The sequence below is a fragment of the Chiloscyllium plagiosum genome, unplaced genomic scaffold, assembly GCF_037043375.1.
Source record: "Chiloscyllium plagiosum isolate Xiang-an unplaced genomic scaffold, Cpla_swu_hap1 HiC_scaffold_50, whole genome shotgun sequence".
Classification (NCBI taxonomy): Eukaryota; Metazoa; Chordata; class Chondrichthyes; order Orectolobiformes; family Hemiscylliidae; genus Chiloscyllium; species Chiloscyllium plagiosum.
The window spans coordinates 56,099,330-56,118,731 of NW_028270188.1; the positions used below are offsets into that span (position 1 = coordinate 56,099,330).

Consider the following 19,402-nt stretch of genomic DNA (forward strand, 5'->3'; position numbering starts at 1 on the left):
GAGCGAGAGGGAGTGTGTGTGTGTGAGAGAGAGCGAGAGCAAGAGGGAGAGTGTGTGTGTGAGTGTATGAGAGCGAGAGCAAGAGGGAGGGTGTGTGAGTGTGTGTGAGAGCGAGAGCGAGAGGGAGTGTGTGTGTGTGACAGAGAGCGATAGCAAGAGGGAGTGTGTGTGTGTGTGTGTGTGAGAGCGAGAGGGAGTGTGTGTGTGTGAGAGAGAGCGAGAGCAAGAGGGAGGGTGTGTGTGTGTGTGTGTGAGAGAGCGAGAGGAAGAGGGAGGGTGTGTGTGTGTGTGTGTGTGAGAGAGAGAGCAAGAGGGAGGGTGTGTTTGTGTGTGTGTGTGTGTGTGTGAGAGCGAGAGAGAGTGTGTGTGTGTGTGTGTGTGTGAGAGCGAGAGGAAGAGGGAGGGTGTGTGTGTGTGTGAGAGAGAGAGCAAGAGGGAGGGTGTGTGTGTGTGTGTGTGTGTGTGAGAGCGAGAGAGAGTGTGTGTGTGTGAGAGGGCGAGAGGGAGTATGTGTGTGTGTGTGAGAGAGAGGGAGTGTGTGTGTGTGTGTGAGAGAGCGAGAGGGAGTGTGTGTGTGTGTGTGTGTGAGAGAGAGAGAGAGAGAGAGAACGAGAGGGCGTGTGTGTGTGTGTGTGTGTGAGAGAGAGCAAGAGGGAGTGTGTGTGTGAGAGTGAGAGCAAGAGGGAGTGTGTGTGTGAGAGCGAGAGCGAGAGGGAGTGTGTGTGTGTGTGAGAGAGAGCGAGAGCAAGAGGGAGGGTGTGTGTGTGTGTGTGTGTGAGAGCAAGAGGGAGGGTGTGTGTGTGTGAGAGAGAGCGAGAGCAAGAGGGTGTGTGTTTGTGTGTGAGAGAGCGAGAGGGAGTGTGTGTGTGTGTGTGTGAGAGAGAGAGAGAGCGAGAGGGAGTGTGTGTGTGTGTGAGAGAGAGCGAGAGCAAGAGGGAGTGTGTGTGTGAGAGAGCGAGAGGGAGTGTGTGTGTGAGAGAGCGAGAGGGAGTGTGTGTGTGTGTGAGAGAGAGAGAGCGAGAGGGAGTGTGTGTGTGAGAGAGAGAGTGTGTGTTTGAGAACATGCGTGTGCAATGGAGAGAGCATATATGACAGAGTGTGTGAGAAAGTGTGTGAGAACGTGTGAGAATGTGAAAATGTGTGTGAGTATGTGTGAGTGTGTGTGAAAGCGAGAGTTTGTGTGAGCAAATGTGAGAATGTTTGTGTATATGACTGTGTGTGTGAGAAAGAGAATGTATCTGTGAGTACGTGTGTGTGTAAGTGTGAGTGCGTGTGTGAGACATTATATTCCCTTCAGTACGGAAACAGGCCCTTCTGTCCAACTAGTCCACACCGACCCTCCGAAGAGTAACCCACCCAGACCCATCTCCCTCTGACTTATGTACCTAACACTACGGGACAATTTAGCATGGCCAATCCACCCTAACCTGCACATCCCTGGACACTATGGGACAATTTAGCATGGCCAATCCACCCTAACCTGCACATCCCTGGACACTATGGGACAATTTAGCATGGCCAATCCACCCTAACCTGCACATCCCTGGACACTATGGGACAATTTAGCATGGCCAATCCACCCTAACCTGCACATCCCTGGGCACTATGGGACAATTTAGCATGGCCATTTCACCCCAACCTGCACATCCCTGGGCACTATGGGACAATTTAGCACGGCCAATCCACCCAAACCTGCACATCCCTCGGCACTACAGGACAATTTAGCATGGCCAATCCACCCTAACCTGCACATCCCTGGGCACTATGGGACAATTTAGCATGGCCAATCCACCCTAACCTGCACATCCCTGGGCACTACAGGACAATTTAGCATGGCCAATCCACCCTAACCTGCTCATCTTTGAACTGTGGGTGGAAACCGGAGCACCCGGAGGAAACCCACACAGACACGGGGAGGATGTGCAAACTCCACACAGTCACCCAAGGCTGGAATTGAACTTGGGTCCCTTGTGTTGTGAGGCTGCAGTGCTAACCACTGAGCCAATGTGCCACCTCACTTGAGAGAGATAGAGAGAATCTGTGAGTGTGTGTGAGAGAGAATGTATCAGCAGTGTGAGAGTGTGTATGTATGAGAGAGTGTATCTGCGAGTGTGTGTGTGTGTGAGAGAGAGAGTGTGAGAGACAAAGTGTGTGAGTGACAGGGAGTGTGAGAGTGTATGAGAGTTTGTGAGAGAGAGTGTGAGAATCCATGAGTCAGGATATCCCCTCATCCCCAATTTGTTTGGCATCGTTTCTCTTGACATCATCCAAACCCGACCCTCTTAGCAAATGAGACTCCTGCTCCCAATAAAACATGAAATAGTCAAAAATAGCATCATGCTCAGTCCCCAGCACATGGAAACTTCGCCAAAATGAAGCAAGAGAGACCACAAAGCAGGGGAAGCAATTCTCAAATCGAGAACTGGCTGGGCAGGGTGAAACAGAATTGTGAAATGATGCCAAATTCGCTGGAACACAAGATTTCCTGTTCATCTGAGGTTTCAAAATAAAAGGGACTGCTTTTGGATTGAGATTTCAGATGGTGTTTACCCAGTGCGGACACACGGAGACATGGCCAGAAAAAGTGTAAGTGTGAAACTACATCAGCTTTCAGTTTTTGTGTGTCCCTGTGTATCCCTGTGTGTCCTTGTGTATCTCTGTGTGACCCTGTATGTCCCTGTGTATCTCTGTGTGACCCTGTATGTCCCTGTGTATCCCTGTGTGTCTCTGTGTGTCCTTGTGTGACCCTGTATGTCCCTGTGTGTCCTTGTGTATCCCTGTGTGACCCTGTATGTCCCTGTGTGTCCTTGTGTATCCCTGTGTGACCCTGTATGTCCTTGTGTGCTATATTTGCTATATTTGTGAACACGAACCATGCATGTGTTATTTAACTAGCTGGCTATTGTTTTCAGTAACTCCTGGGGAAGATCACAGCCTTGAATTTACATAGCATCTTACACACTGCAGAAACTCTCCAGATTGCTCTCTCAGCTCTGACCCACCAACAGTGCCCACTCCCTCAGCGCTAACCCTCTGACAGTGCCCGCTCCCTCAGCGCTAACCCTCTGACAGCGCCCGCTCCCTCAGCACTGACCCTCCAACAGCACCCACTCCCTCAGCGCTAACCCTCTGACAGCGCCTGCTCCCTCAGCACTGACCCTCTGACAGCACCCGCTCCCTCAGCGCTGACCCTCCGACAGCACCCGCTCCCTCAGCGCTGACCCTCCGACAGCACCCGCTCCCTCAGCGCTGACCCTCTGACAGCACCCGCTCCCTCAGCGCTGACCCTCCGACAGCACCCGCTCCCTCAGCGCTGACCCTCTGACAGCGTCAGCTCCCTCAGCGCTGACCCTCTGACAGCGTCCGTTCCCTCAGCGCTGACCCTCCGACAGTGCCCACTCCCTCAGCACTGACCCTCTGACAGCACCCGCTCCCTCAGCACTGACCCTCCAACAATGCCCACTCCCTCAGCACTGACCCTCCGACAGCACCCGCTCCCTCAGCGCTGACCCTCTGACAGCGTCCGCTCCCTCAGCGCTGACCCTCTGACAGCGTCCGCTCCCTCAGCGCTGACCCTCCGACAGCGCCCACTCCCTCAGCACTGACCCTCCGACAGTGCCCACTCCCTCAGCACTGACCCTCCGACACACCCGCTCCCTCAGCACTGACCCTCCGACAGTGCCCGCTCCCTCAGCACTGACCCTCCCACAGTGCCCACTCCCTCAGCACTGACCCTCCGACAGTGCCCACTCCCTCAGCGCTGATTTGATCTTTCCTTTCAGGGTGAATGTAAGCCTGAAGCTGGAGACCTGCTGGAAAGACACGATGGCTTCATCCAACACTGGGGCGTGTGCACAGGTGAAGGAGTGGTCCACCTTACTCCAAGTAAGACCTCCTTCTTAATAATCGTCTTCAAGTCGAGGGAAACATCAGAGCCCCGCTGTAGGAGATCACTGTCATAGAGTCAGAGGGTCATGGAGACAAGGAACCTGACCCTTCGGCCCAACCCGTCCATGCTGACCAGATATCCCAACCCAATCTAGTCCCATTTGCCAGCACTTGGCCCATATCCCTCCAAACCCTTCCTATTCATGTCCCCATCCAGATGCCTCTTCAATGCTGTCACTGTCCCAGCCTCCACCACTGGCAGCTCATTCCATACACGCACCACCCTCTGTGTGAAAAAGTTGCCCCTTGGGTCCCTTTTATATCTTTCCCCTCTCACCCTAAACCTATGCCCCTCTAGTTCTGGACTCCCCCCATCCCGGGGAAAAGACTTTATCTGTTTACCCTATCCGTGCCCCCTCATGATTTTATAAACCTCTGTAAGGTCACCCCTCAGCCTCCGACACTCCAGGGAAAACAGCCCCGGCCTGTTCAGCCTCTCCCCGTAGCTCAAACCCTCCAACATCCTTGTAAGTCTTTTCTGAACCCTTCCAGGTTTCGCAACATCTTTCCGATAGGAAGGAGACCAGAATTGCGTGTAAACAGATTCCCACCTGTCCCAGATGAACCTGCAACGTGGATTAAAGTGGGGACAGGGGGTTTGAGTCACTCTGGGAGCTGGATGGAGGAAGGCAGAGGCAGGACCTTTCTTATGACCGGGGTGGGGTGGGGAGGGGAGGGGAGGGTCACAGTCTGAAGGAGACGGGGTGGGATTGAAAGAAGGAGAAATGGCTTCCCCCGGAGAGTGAGGGAGGGGTGAGCCTGAGGAATTCTTCTCTACCGACAGCGCTCCCGGAGCAGTTGGAGAGAGACCTCAGGGCTTGCAGCGTCAAGGAGTTAAAGCAGGGAACGAGGGGATTGATTCGCCCACAATCCTGTTGAACGGCCTTGCCCCCATTCCTACTTCCCGTGCTTCTTAGCATCGTGGCCAAAACCGGCTTTGCCAGTTCGGTTGCCAAAAACAGCCGGATCTCGGCAACATCACGAGGTATTTCACAGGAGCACCAGGGCATGGCAGGGAGGGTGGAGTGCTCATCCAGGGCTGCGATTGTCCCTTCGTGCCCCATAGCCCGTAGGAAATGCCCTCTACTCTGCGAGGGAAGGCAGTGGCGTGGTGGACTGGAAGTGAGGAAGATAAAATGGAGGTGGGGGGGGGGTGGGGGTGGTGGGGCTGGAAGGTAGCTGGGAATGTGATAGGTGGACGAACGTGGGCGGGCATGACGGTGATTAGCCCGAGCCGATAGGCGAGGCGGAAGATGGACACCATGACAAGTTCAAGAGGGCAGCGCCGAGTTGGAGGGTTGGATCTGGGAATGAGGGCGGGGAGGGGGGGGGGGGGGGGGAGGGCGTGGGAAGAGAAGGGGAGATGAGGAATCGACGTTGCCACTGAGCGGTTAGAGGGGGGTCCCCAAAGTGGAAGACATGGCCGCCTTCCTCCTGGCTCGGACGTGGCATTGGAGGAGGCCCAGGAATCGCCTGTCCTTGGCGCCACGGGAGGGCGAGGTGAAGTCAGCCACAGGGCGGGAGGGCTGTTTCCTCATTTATCCCAGTTCCAACCCTCCAACTGCCCACGAGAACTGTCCTCCCTGTCCATCTTCCTTCCCACCTCTCCTCTCCAACCTGTCACCATCACCCTCCCCCCAATAATAATCCACCCATCACCTTCCCAGCCACCTTGCCCTCAGCCCCAACCCCCTCCCATTTATCTCTTCAGCCCCCTTGGGCACCCCCACATTCCTGATGAAATGTCGACTCTCCTGCTCCTCAGAAGCTGCCTGAGCGGCTGTGCTTTGACTCTGATCTCCAGCGTCTGGAGTGCTCACATTCCTCCCGTAAGCGAGCAACTCAGGGCTGACGCTCCACATTCGAGCGCGGGGCTTTTCACACAGGCAGCGATTGAACAATTTTGAATCAGATTAGATTAGATTACTTACAGTGTGGAAACAGGCCCTTCGGCCCAACAAGTCCACACCGACCCGCCGAAGCGCAACCCACACATACCCCTACATACCCCTACATTTACCCCTTTAACCTAACACTACGGGCAATTTAGCACGGCCAATTCACCTGACCCTGCACATCTTTTGGACTGTGGGAGGAAACCGGAGCACCCGGAGGAAACCCACGCAGACACGGGGAGAATGTGCAAACTCCACACAGTCAGTCGCCTGAGTCGGGAATTGAACCCGGGTCCCTGGCGCTGTGAGGCAGCAGTGCTAACCACTGTGCTGTGCCGTCATTCTAGGGCGAGAGGTCACAGTCTTAGGATAAGGGCTGAGCAAATTTAAAACAGAGCTGAAGTGGAACTGCTTCGCCCACAGCGTTGAGAATCTGTGGAGTTCACTACTCTTCCCCCCCCCCCCAAAGTGCGGTGGATACTGGGATAGTGAGTAAACTTAAGGAGTGGTGTATGGGGAGAAGGCTGGAAAATGGGGGTGAGGAACATATCAGGATGCATCGAATGGCAGAGCATACTCGATGGGCTGAATGGCCTAATGGTGCTCCTATATCTTACAAATCCCACTAGAGCACATGGCTCACCCCGCATCATAAGTTAAAACCCCAGTCAGGTCGCTCAGCTAGCTCCTGGGGGAGGAGATCTGCTCATCCGAGCCCGGTCTAGCCCTACACGTAACTCCAGACCAGAGAGCACACTCTCTAGGCACTGAGAGATGGACAATGATTGTGGAGGTAAGTGTGTGTGGGAGCAGATGTGTCGGTGTGTGTGCAAGTATGAGAGCAGATGTGCGTGTATGGGTGCAGATGATTGTGTGCGCGAGTGTGGGAGCAGATGTGCGTGCACGCGCGAGTGAGGGTAGAAGCAGATATGTGTGTGTGTGTATGGGTGGGAGTGTGGGAGCAGGTGTGTGTGTGTATGGGTGGGAGTGTGGGAGCAGATGTGTGTGTGTGGGTGGGAGTGTGGGAGCAGATGTGTGTGTGTATGGGTGGGAGTGTGGGAGCAGATGTGTGTGTGTGGGTGGGAGTGTGGGAGCAGGTGTGTGTGTGTATGGGTGGGAGTGTGGGAGCAGATGTGTGTGTGTGTGTGGGTGGGAGTGTGGGAGCAGATGTGTGTGTGTGTATGGGTGGGAGTGTGGGAGCAGATGTGTGTGTGTGTGTGGGTGGGAGTGTGGGAGCAGATGTGTGTGTGTGTATGGGTGGGAGTGTGGGAGCAGGTGTGTGTGTGTGTGGGTGGGAGTGTGGGAGCAGATGTGTGTGTGTGTGGGTGGGAGTGTGGGAGCAGATGTGTGTGTGTGTATGGGTGGGAGTGTGGGAGCAGGTGTGTGTGTGTGTGGGTGGGAGTGTGGGAGCAGATGTGTGTGTGTATGGGTGGGAGTGTGGGAGCAGATGTGTGTGTGTGTGGGTGGGAGTGTGGGAGCAGATGTGTGTGTGTGTGGGTGGGAGTGTGGGAGCAGGTGTGTGTGTGTGTGGGTGGGAGTGTGGGAGCAGATGTGTGTGTGTGTGTGGGTGGGAGTGTGGGAGCAGATGTGTGTGTGTGTATGGGTGGGAGTGTGGGAGCAGATGTGTGTGCGTGTATGGGTGGGAGTGTGGGAGCAGATGTGTGTGTGTATGGGTGGGAGTGTGGGAGCAGATGTGTGTGTGTATGGGTGGGAGTGTGGGAGCAGATGTGTGTGTGTGTATGGGTGGGAATGTGGGAGCAGATGTGTGTGTGTGTGTGTGGGAGTGTGGGAGCAGATGTGTGTGTGTGTGGGTGGGAGTGTGGGAGCAGATGTGTGTGTGTGGGTGGGAGTGTGGGAGCAGATGTGTGTGTGTGGGAGGGAGTGTGGGAGCAGGAGTGTGTGTGTGTGGGTGGGAGTGTGGGAGCAGATGTGTGTGTGTGTGGGTGGGAGTGTGGGAGCAGATGTGTGTGTGTGTGGGTGGGCGTGTGGGAGCAGATGTGTGTGTGTGTGGGTGGGAGTGTGGGAGCAGGTGTGTATGTGTGTGTGGGTGGGAGTGTGGGAGCAGATGTGTGTGTGTGTGTGGGTGGGAGTGTGGGAGCAGATGTGTGTGTGTGTGGGTGGGCGTGTGGGAGCAGATGTGTGTATGTGTGGGTGGGAATGTGGGAGCAGATGTGTGTGGGTGTGGGTGGAAGTGTGGGAGCAGATGTGTGTGTCTGCGGATGGGAGTGTGGGAGCAGATGTGTGTGAGTGGGAGTGTGGGAGCAGATGTGTGTGTGTGTGGGTGGGAGTGTGGGAGCAGATGTGTGTGTGTATGGGTGGGAGTGTGGGAGCAGATGTGTGTGTGTATGGGTGGGAGTGTGGGAGCAGATGTGTGTGTGTGTGGGTGGGAGTGTGGGAGCAGATGTGTGTGTGTGGGTGGGAGTGTGGGAGCAGATGTGTGTGTGTATGGGTGGGTGTGTGGGAGCAGATGTGTGTGTGTGTGGGTGGGAGTGTGGGAGCAGATGTGTGTGTGTGTGGGTGGGAGTGTGGGAGCAGATGTGTGTGTGGGGGTGGGAGTGTGGGAGCAGATGTGTGTGTGTATGGGTGGGAGTGTGGGAGCAGATGTGTGTGTGGGGGGGTGGGAGTGTGGGAGCAGATGTGTGTGTGTGTGGGTGGGAGTGTGGGAGCAGATGTGTGTGAGTGGGAGTGTGGGAGCAGATGTGTGTGTGTATGGGTGGGAGTGTGGGAGCAGATGTGTGTGTGTATGGGTGGGAGTGTGGGAGCAGATGTGTGTGTGGGGGGGTGGGAGTAGATGTGTGTGTGTATGGGTGGGAGTGTGGGAGCAGATGTGTGTGTGGGGGGGTGGGAGTGTGGGAGCAGATGTGTGTGTGTGTGTGGGTGGGAGTGTGGGAGCAGATGTGTGTGTGTATGGGTGGGAGTGTGGGAGCAGATGTGTGTGTGTATGGGTGGGAGTGTGGGAGCAGATGTGTGTGTGTGTGGGTGGGAGTGTGGGAGCAGATGTGTGTGTGTGGGTGGGAGTGTGGGAGCAGATGTGTGTGTGTATGGGTGGGAGTGTGGGAGCAGATGTGTGTGTGTGTGGGTGGGAGTGTGGGAGCAGATGTGTGTGTGTGGGTGGGTGTGTGAGAGCAGCTGTGTGTGTGTATGGGTGGGAGTGTGGGAGCAGATGTGTGTGTATATGGGTGGGAGTGTGAGAGCAGATGTGTGTGTGTATGGGTGGGAGTGTGGGAGCAGATGTGTGTGTGGGGGGGTGGGAGTGTGGGAGCAGATGTGTGTGTGTATGGGTGGGAGTGTGGGAGCAGATGTGTGTGTGGGGGGGTGGGAGTGTGGGAGCAGATGTGTGTGTGTGTGTGGGTGGGAGTGTGGGAGCAGATGTGTGTGTGTGTGGGTGGGAGTGTGGGAGCAGATGTGTGTGTGTGTGGGTGGGAGTGTGGGAGCAGATGTGTGTGCGTATGGGTGGGAGTGTGGGAGCAGATGAGTGTGTGTGTGGATGGGAGTGTGGGAGCAGATGTGTGTGTGTGTATGGGTGGGAGTGTGGGAGCAGATGTGTGTGTGTGGGTGGGAGCAGATGTGTGTGTGTATGGGTGGGAGTGTGGGAGCAGATGTGTGTGTGTGTGGGTGGGAGTGTGGGAGCAGATGTGTGTGTGTGGGTGGGAGCAGATGTGTGTGTGTATAGGTGGGAGTGTGGGAGCAGATGTGTGTGTGTGTGGGTGGGAGTGTGGGAGCAGATGTGTGTGTGTATAGGTGGGAGTGTGGGAGCAGATGTGTGTGTGTGTGGGTGGGAGTGTGGGAGCAGATGTGTGTGTGTGGGTGGGAGCAGATGTGTGTGTGTATAGGTGGGAGTGTGGGAGCAGATGTGTGTGTGTGGGGGTGGGAGTGTGGGAGCAGATGTGTGTGTGTGGGTGGGAGCAGTTGTGTGTGTGTGTGGGTGGGAGTGTGGGAGCAGATGTGTGTGTGTGTGTATGGGTGGGAGTGCGGGAGCAGATGTGTGTGTGTATGGGTGGGAGTGTGAGAGCAGATGTGTGTGTGTATGGGTGGCAGTGTGGGAGCAGATGTGTGTGTGTATGGGTGGGAGTGTGGGAGCAGATGTGTGTGTGTGTATGGGTGGGAGTGTGGGAGCAGATGTGTGTGTGTATGGGTGGCAGTGTGGGAGCAGATGTGTGTGTGTATGGGTGGGAGTGTGGGAGCAGGAGTGTGTGTGTGTATGGGTGGGAGTGTGGGAGCAGATGTGTGTGTGTGTATGGGTGGGAGTGTGGGAGCAGATGTGTGTGTGTATGGGTGGCAGTGTGGGAGCAGATGTGTGTGCGTGTGGGTGGGAGTGTGGGAGCAGATGTGTGTGTGTGTGGGTGGGAGTGTGGGAGCAGATGTGTGTGAGTGGGAGTGTGGGAGCAGATGTGTGTGTGTATGGGTGGGAGTGTGGGAGCAGATGTGTGTGTGTATGGGTGGGAGTGTGGGAGCAGATGTGTGTGTGTATGGGTGGGAGTGTGGGAGCAGATGTGTGTGTGTATGGGTGGGAGTGTGGGAGCAGATGTGTGTGTGTATGGGTGGGAGTGTGGGAGCAGATGTGTGTGTGTATGGGTGGGAGTGTGGGAGCAGATGTGTGTGTGTATGGGTGGGAGTGTGGGAGCAGATGTGTGTGTGTGTGTGGGTGGGAGTGTGGGAGCAGATGTGTGTGTGTGTGGGTGGGAGTGTGGGAGCAGATGTGTGTGTGTGTGGGTGGGAGTGTGGGAGCAGATGTGTTTGTGGGGGGGGTGGGAGTGTGGGAGCAGATGTGTGTGTGTGTGGGTGGGAGTGTGAGAGCAGATGTATGTGTGTATGGGTGGGAGTGTGGGAGCAGATGTATGTGTGTATGGGTGGGAGTAGATGTGTGTGTGTATGGGTGGGAGTGTGGGAGCAGATATGTGTGTGTGTGGGTGGGAGTGTGGGAGCAGATGTGTGTGTGTGTGGGTGGGAGTGTGGGAGCAGATGTATGTGTGTGTGGGTGGGAGTGTGGGAGCAGATGTGTTTGTTTGTATGGGTGGGAGTGTGGGAGCGGATGTGTGTGTGGGGGGTGGGAGTGTGGGAGCAGATGTGTGTGTGTATGGGTGGGAGTGTGGGAGCAGATGTGTGTGTGGGGGGGGTGGGAGTGTGGGAGCAGATGTGTGTGTGTGTGTATGGGTGGGAGTGTGGGAGCAGATGTGTGTGTGTATAGGTGGGAGTGTGGGAGCAGATGTGTGTGTGGGGGGGTGGGAGCAGATGTGTGTGTGTATGGGTGGGAGTGTGGGAGCAGATGTGTGTGTGTGTATGGGTGGGAGCAGATATGTGTGTGCATGGGTGGGAGTGTGGGAGCAGTTGTGTGTGTGTGGGTGGGAGTTTGGGAGCAGATGTGTGTGTGTGTGTGGGTGGGAGTTTGGGAGCAGATGTATGTGTGTGTGGGTGGGAGTGTGGGAGCAGATGTGTGTGTGTGTATGGGTGGGAGCAGATATGTGTGTGTATGGGTGGGAGTGTGGGAGCAGTTGTGTGTGTGTGTGGGTGGGAGTTTGGGAGCAGATGTGTGTGTGTGTGTGGGTGGGAGTTTGGGAGCAGATGTATGTGTGTGTGGGTGGGAGTGTGGGAGCAGATGTATGTGTGTATGGGTGGGAGTGTGGGAGCAGATGTGTTTGTGTGTATGGGTGGGAGTGTGGGAGCAGATGTGTGTGTGTATGGGTGGGAGTGTGGGAGCAGATGTCTGTGTGTATGGGTGGGAGTGTGGGAGCAATGTGTGTGTGTGGGTGGGAGTGTGGGAGCAGATGTGTGTGTGTATGGGGGGGTGGGAGTGTGGGAGCAGATGTGTGTGTGTGTGTGGGTGGGAGTGTGGGAGCAGATGTGTGTGTGTGTGTGGGTGGGAGTGTGGGAGCAGATGTGTGTGTGTGTGTGTGTGGGTGGGAGTGTGGGAGCAGATGTGTGTGTGTATGGGTGGGAGTGTGGGAGCAGATGTGTGTGTGTATGGGTGGGAGTGTGGGAGCAGATGTATGTGTGTATGGGTGGGAATGTGGGAGCAGATGTGTGTGTGTGTGTGGGTGGGAGTGCGGGAGCAGATGTGTGTGTGTATGGGTGGGAATGTGGGAGCAGATGTGTGTGTGTATGGGTGGGAGTGTGGGAGCAGATGTGTGTGTATGCGTGGGAGTGTGGGAGCAGATGTGTGTGTGTGGGAGCAGATGTGTGTGTGTATGGGTGGGAGTAGATGTGTGTGTGTATGGGTGGGAGTGTGGGAGCAGATGTGTGTGTGTATGGGTGGCAGTGTGGGAGCAGATGTGTGTGTGTATGGGTGGGAGTGTGGGAGCAGATGTGTGTGTGTGTGGGTGGGAGTGTGGGAGCAGATGTGTGTGTGTGGGTGGGAGCAGATGTGTGTGTGTATGGGTGGGAGTGTGGGAGCAGATGTGTGTGTGTGTATGGGTGGGAGTGTGGGAGCAGATGTGTGTGTGTGGGTGGGAGTGTGGGAGCAGATGTGTGTTGTGTATGGGTGGGAGTGTGGGAGCAGATGTGTGTGTGTATGGGTGGGAGTGTGGGAGCAGATGTGTGTGTGTATGGGTGGGAGTGCGGGAGCAGATGTGTGTGTGTATGGGTGGGAGTGTGGGAGCAGATGTGTGTGTGTATGGGTGGGAGTGCGGGAGCAGATGTGTGTGGGTGGGAGTGTGGGAGCACGGGAGCAGATGTGTGTGGGTGGGAGTGTGGGAGCAGATGTGTGTGTGTGGGTGGGAGTGTGGGAGCAGATGTGTGTGTGTGGGTGGGAGTGTGGGAGCAGATGTGTGTGTGTGTGGGTGGGAGTGTGGGAGCAGATGTGTGTGTGTGGGTGGGAGTGTGGGAGCAGATGTGTGTGTGTATGGGTGGGAGTGTGGGAGCAGATGTGTGTGTGTGGGTGGGAGTGTGGGAGCAGATGTGTGTGTGTGTGGGTGGGAGTAGATGTGTGTGTGGGTGGGAGTGTGGGAGCAGATGTGTGTGTGTGGGTGGGAGTGTGGGAGCAGATGTGTGTGTGTATGGGTGGGAGTGTGGGAGCAGATGTGTGTGTGTGGGTGGGAGTGTGGGAGCAGATGTGTGTGTGTGTGGGTGGGAGTAGATGTGTGTGTGGGTGGGAGTGTGGGAGCAGATGTGTGTGTGGGGGTATAAGGGTGGAAGTGTGGGAGGTGTGTGCATGCGTGAGTGGATGTGCAAGTGTGGGAGCGTGTGTGCGTGTATGTGCATGGGAGCGCACAAATTTGAATGCAAACACAAATTCAGACTTGGTCAGAGAGCGTGGGGGATGAAAACTGGGAGAAACCAGGAGCTGTAGCCCCACCGCAGGTGAGGGCCTGTAATTACAGCGTGACATGTTTACATAGGCGTACACAAAAGCAAAGAGAAAACAGGCATGTGAGATGCTTTGCGGTGAGGCTCAAAGGCAGTGGCGACGTCGGTCGGTGGACTGTCAGCCTGGTTCCACCACAATCGTCAAATCGCAATCAATTTTCCAGGCGTCGATGCTTCATCGTCAAAAATCGCAACGGAGAAAACCGTGCCTGGCATGGTGAGTGAAGTTGACTTTAAGACTTTTGCTCGTGGGAACAAAGTGGTGGTACACAAGACCACAGCGCCCGTGCAAGAAACAATTGCAAGAGCTCGCGGAAAGATTGGACCTCACCCCTACAACCTATCCAAATACAACTGTGAACACTTTGCCAAGGAGGCAGCTGGGGCACGTCAATCTGGTCAAGTACGTGTAGATCTTCCACTCTGGTCTGGTACCACACAGCCATGTGTGTGTGTGTTCATGCATGTGCATTCAGTCATGTGTTTGCTTGCTTGTGTGTTTGCACATGCTCGCGCACACGTTCACGGGCAGGTGCACGCGCATCTCGATGTCAGTTCCTGTGCAAGCACAGGGAGAAAGTGAGGACAGCAGAGCGGAGTTCTGAAACTGTGGGGTGCCGGAAAAGCGCAGCCAGTCAGACAGCATCCGAGGAGCAGGACAATCGAGGTGTCGAGCATCAGCCCTTCACCAGGAAGGTGGGCTGAAGAGCTCATGCCCAAAACGTCGACACTCCTGCTCCTCAGGGGCTGCCTGACTGGCTGTGCTTTCCCAGCACCACCCTCCTGGACACATACGTACATACTACAGAGAAAAGGGAATTTGAAACTAGAAACCCTAACAACGTGGAAACAGGCCATTCGGCCCAATGAGACCCCGTGAATGATTTACCTCTGCATATTCCTAGTGCGTCAGCGATCTGTATCGATGGAATCCTAGGTGCTAACGGTGGTGGGGGGTGGAGAGCATTTTCTATGTTGTCAGTCCACACTCAAGAGGTGAAGTTGTGCATCCATCCCCTCCACCCTGAGACACACTGCTCTCATTCTCTCTCGCTCCCAGACACAGAGAGGCAGAGCTACTAACTCACCTGTGCCCACACCTCCTCCCTCACATCCACCCAAACCCTCAATCGTTTCACACCTGCAGGGATTTTCCAGCACATCCCACCCACCTCATCAGCTGATCCGTTGCCCTCGCTGTGGTCTCCTCTGCATTGGGGAGACAGGACGCCAACTTGCGGAAAGCCTCAGGAAACCTCTCTTTGACACACGCACCAAACAACCCCACCGTCCTGTGGCCGAACACTTCACCTACCCCCCACCACCCCGCCCAAAGACATGCAAGTCCTCGTCTTCCACCTTGGGACCCTCCGACCACACTGCGTCAACGTCGACTTCTCCGGTTTCTAAATCGTTCCTACCCTCACCTCATCCCAAAGCCAGCCTCCAACTTGGCACCACCCTCTTGACTTGTCCATCTTCCTTCCCACCTACTCGTTCCACCCTCCTCACTGACCAATCACAATCACCACCCCCCCCCCCCAACCTGTATCCACCTACCACCTTCCCAGCTATCTTCATCCCACCCATCTCTCAGCATCCTCCTCCTCTCCCCACCGCCTGCACATGCCCGATGAAGGGCTAATGCCCGAAACATCGGCTCTCTTGCTCCTCGGATGCTGCCTGACCGGCTGTGCTTTTCCAACGCCACACTTTCCCCCCCCGAGAGTCCTCACTTTCTCCTGGGCCTGGTCAGTGGCAAATGGAATTCAAACTGAATCAATGAGAGGTGATGCCCTTGGGCAGGACAAACAAGGCAAACAAATATGAAACGAACTGTAGGGCCCTGGGAAACTGAGGATCAGGTAGATCTAACTGTGCATCGTACACTGGTCCCTTTAGGTCACAGGAGAGGTAGGTAAAAGGTTTAAGAAGGGAGAATGGGATAATCCCTACGCCTCAGCTCATGAAGGGAAGTAAGAGCAGGGAGGGTAATACTAACAATTGTATCAAGCATTGATTGGGCCACAGCCCGAATTCTGCATGCAGTTCTGGAATCCACATTATCAGAGGAATGTGATAGCACTGGGAGAGGGGAGATTTACCAGAGTGTTGCTCTGAGAGAGCTGGAAAATTTCAGTGACAGAGAGAGATTGTTCCCCAGAGCAGAGGAGGGGGACATGAGTGAGATGGATAAAATGATGAGGGCCATTGATAGAGGACACAGGAAGGAACCCCCCACGGTGATGGACGGATCAATGACCAGGGGAAATAGATTCAAGGGAAGGGGCAAGAGGGGAGGTGAGGAAAAACTGTTTGATCCAGAGGGTGGTGGGGAATCTGGAATGCCATGCCCCTGTGGTGCAGAAACCCCATCATATCGAGGTGTTTGGATGTACATTTGTGTTACCCATAGGTCAACTGCTGGGTGATGGGATTAGATCAGGGAGATGAAGGGGATTAGGTCAGGGAGATGAAGGGGATAAGATCAGGGAGATGAAGGGGATAAGATCAGGGAGATGAAGGGGATTAGATCAGGGAGATGAAGGGGATTAGATCAGGGAGATGAAGGGGATTAGATCAGGGAGATGAAGGGGATTAGATCAGGGAGATGATGGGGATTAGATCAGGGAGATGAAGGGGATTAGATCAGGGAGGTGATGGGGATTAGATCAGGGAGGTGATGGGGATTAGATCAGGGAGGTGATGGGGATTAGATCAGGGAGATGAAGGGGATTAGATCAGGGAGATGAAGGGGATTAGATCAGGGAGATGATGGGGATTAGATCAGGGAGATGATGGGGATTAGATCAGGGAGATGATGGGGATTAGATCAGGGAGATGAAGGGGATTAGATCAGGGAGGTGATGGGGATTAGATCAGGGAGGTGATGGGGATTAGATCAGGGAGGTGATGGGGATTAGATCAGGGAGGTGATGGGGATTAGATCAGGGAGATGATGGGGATTAGATCAGGGAGATGAAGGGGATTAGATCAGGGAGATGATGGGGATTAGATCAGGGAGATGAAGGGGATTAGATCAGGGAGATGATGGGGATTAGATCAGGGAGATGATGGGGATTAGATCAGGGAGATGAAGGGGATTAGATCAGGGAGATGAAGGGGATTAGATCAGGGAGATGAAGGGGATTAGATCAGGGAGATGAAGGGGATTAGATCAGGGAGATGAAGGGGATTAGATCAGGGAGATGAAGGGGATTAGATCAGGGAGATGAAGGGGATTAGATCAGGGAGATGATGGGGATTAGATCAGGGAGATGATGGGGATTAGATCAGGGAGATGATGGGGATTAGATCAGGGAGATGAAGGGGATTAGATCAGGGAGATGAAGGGGATTAGATCAGGGAGATGATGGGGATTAGGTCAGGGAGATGATGGGGATTAGATCAGGGAGATGAAGGGGATTAGATCAGGGAGATGAAGGGGATTAGATCAGGGAGATGAAGGGGATTAGATCAGGGAGATGATGGGTCTCGACCAGTGCAGATGCAATGCTCCAGAACCATCAGCAACACAAGCTATATACAGTGGCTCAGTGGTTAGCACTGCTACCTCATGGCACCAGGGACCTGGGTTTGATTACAGTCTCGGGGGCAACTATCTGCAGGGTTACCTCCAACAGTCCAAAGATGCTCAGGTTCGGGTGGATGGGCTGCATTAAATTGCCCATAGTGTTCAGGGATGTGCAGGTTAGGGTGGATTGGCTATGCTAAATTGTCTCGTAGTGCCCAGGGATGTGCAGGTTAGGGTGGATTGGCTATGCTAAATTGTCCCGTAGTGCCCAGGGATGTGCAGGTTAGGGTGGATTGGCCATGGTAAATTGTCCCATAGTGCCCAGGGATGTGCAGGTTAGGGTGGATTGGCCATGCTAAATTGTCCCGTAGTGCCCAGGGATGTGCAGGTTAGGGTGGATTGGCCATGCTAAATTATCCCATAGTGCCCAGGGATGTACAGGTTAGGGTGGATTGGCCATGCTAAATTGTCCCATAGTGCCCAGGGATGTGCAGGTTAGGGTGGATTAGCCATGCTAAATTGTCCCATAGTGCCCAGGGATGTGCAGGTTAGGGTGGATTGGCCATGCTAAATTGTCACATAGTGCCCAGGGATGTGCAGGTTAGGGTGGATTAGCCATGCTAAATTGTCCCATAGTGCCCAGGGATGTGCAGGTTAGGTGCATTACTCAGGGATAAATGCAGAGTGGTAGGGTTACTCTTCGAAGGGTTAGTGTCAACTTGTTGGGCCAAATGGTCTGTTTCCATTCCGTCGGGATTCTAATTCTAGAGCAAAAAAGTTACTCTGCTTTCTATTCTCTTTGTTTTTAAAAAGGTGGAAAGCGTTGAACGTACGGCGAAAAGCTTCCTTGACCATGCCAAAGAAAACCAGTTTGCCTGAAAGACTCGAGAGACGAAGTTCTCACACCCAGCCAATTCTGCTCCACAACTTTTCAAAGAACTGCTAAGAAAAGGGGTTTTCCAACACCCCAATAATGCATTAGGCGGTGTACTGCAACACTTGCTTTGCTCACATCTGGGCTTCTGTGCCCTTTCAACCCGCAATAAACCAACCCCAAACTGGACTAAAACATGCCTCGCCAATCTGTTGCAAACACTTGCTCACCGCTGCAGACATCAAGGAGACAGAGTGGGTTCTGCAGCGGCCCTGGGGGAATGGGAGTCATGTGAAATTGTCAGCACAGGGACAGCACGGGGTTAGATACAGAGTAATACTCCCTCTACACTGTCCCTCCATCCCAGGGACAGGGACAGCACGGGGTTAGATACAGAGTAATGCTCCCTCTACACTGTCCCCCCATCCCAGGGACAGGGACAGCACGGGGTTAGATACAGAGTAATATTCCCTCTACACTGTCCCTCCATCCCAGGGACAGGGACAGCACGGGGTTAGATACAGAGTAATGCTCCCTCTACACTGTCCCTCCATCCCAGGGACAGCACGGGGTTAGATACAGAGTAATGCTCCCTCTACACTGTCCCTCCATCCCAGGGACAGCACGGGGTTAGATACAGAGTAATGCTCCCTCTACACTGTCCCCCCATCCCAGGGACAGCACGGGGTTAGATACAGAGTAAAGCTCCCTCTACACTGTCCCCCCATCCCAGGGACAGGGACAGCACGGGGTTAGATACAGAGTAAAGCTCCCTCTACACTGTCCCCCCATCCCAGGGACAGGGACAGCACGGGGTTAGATACAGAGTAAAGCTCCCTCTACACTGTCCCCCCATCCCAGGACAGGGACAGCACAGAGCTAGATACAGAGTAAAGCTGCCTCTACACTGTTCCCCATCCCAGGACAAGGACAGTACCAGGTTAGATATAGAGTAAAGCTCCTTCCACACTGTATCCCATCAAACATACACAGTACAGGTACAGCACAGGGTTAGATACAGAGTAAAACTCTTCTAAATTGAAGTTGAAACCCCCTTGACACTGCTCCCCGTCAAACAGCGTAAAGCTCCCTCTGTACCATCCAAAAGTAGTTTCTAATAGCACAAGTGATCTGAGGCAGCTCGTGTCCTGTTGAACAGAGGTCTCAATAGTAAAGAGAACAGTGTCTAACCTTGCACCCACCATCCCTGGACTGGCCTCTGGCAATGATTATTCTGTTCTGAGACAGAGGAAAACCACTTCACACCAAATGGCACTCACATCTGGCTTCTAAATGCCTCACTGACTGCTTCCTCCCTTGCAGGATGGGAAGTTACACAATGGAAACTGGACAAGTGATTAAACCAACTTAAAAGGGACAGCACCTCATCTCTTCCAGGAACGTGAAAACAACCATGACAAATTACCCAAAGCTGTTCCTGAGGAAAATACTGTCACATCCTCCAGCCTCCTACCCCCCTCCCTATCCCCATCACTTCCTCCAGCCCACACCCCCCACCACTTCCTCCAGCCTCCTGCAACCCCTCCCTATCCCCATCACTTCCTCCAGCCCCCACACCCCCCTCCCTGTTACCTTCTCCAGCCCCCACACCCCCCTCCCTATCCCCATCACTTCCTCCAGCCCACACCCCCCCACTTCCTCCAGCCGCCTACACCCCCCCATCCCCATCACTTCCTCCAGCCCCCACACCCCCCTCCCTGTTACCTTCTCCAGCCCCCACACACCCCTCCCTATCCCCGTTACCTTCTCCAGTCCCCACACCCCCCCATCCCCATCACTTCCTCCAGCCCACACCCCCCTCATCCCCATCACTTCCTCCAGCTGCCT

General features: G+C 54.6%; 1 protein-coding gene across 3 annotated transcripts in view; it reads left to right on the plus strand.

Moving 5' to 3' along the window:
* The window catches only part of LOC148135323 (phospholipase A and acyltransferase 2-like), a 69,973-nt gene extending 52,224 nt beyond the window's left edge, over positions 1-17,749 (plus strand). Inside the window, exons 2-5 of one of the 3 annotated variants that reach the window (XM_087985182.1) lie at positions 2,533-2,586; positions 3,783-3,885; positions 13,178-13,362; positions 17,494-17,749. In XM_087985182.1, the coding sequence (XP_087841308.1) occupies positions 2,540-2,586; positions 3,783-3,885; positions 13,178-13,362; positions 17,494-17,626 (468 nt within the window). In that variant the 5' untranslated portion in view covers positions 2,533-2,539 and the 3' untranslated portion in view covers positions 17,627-17,749. Of the gene's footprint in view, positions 1-2,532; positions 2,587-3,782; positions 3,886-13,177; positions 13,549-17,493 lie in introns of all 3 variants that reach the window. The other 2 variants (XM_087985183.1, XM_087985184.1) reach the window with 2 other exon arrangements.
* The last annotated feature ends 1,653 nt before the right edge of the window (positions 17,750-19,402 follow it).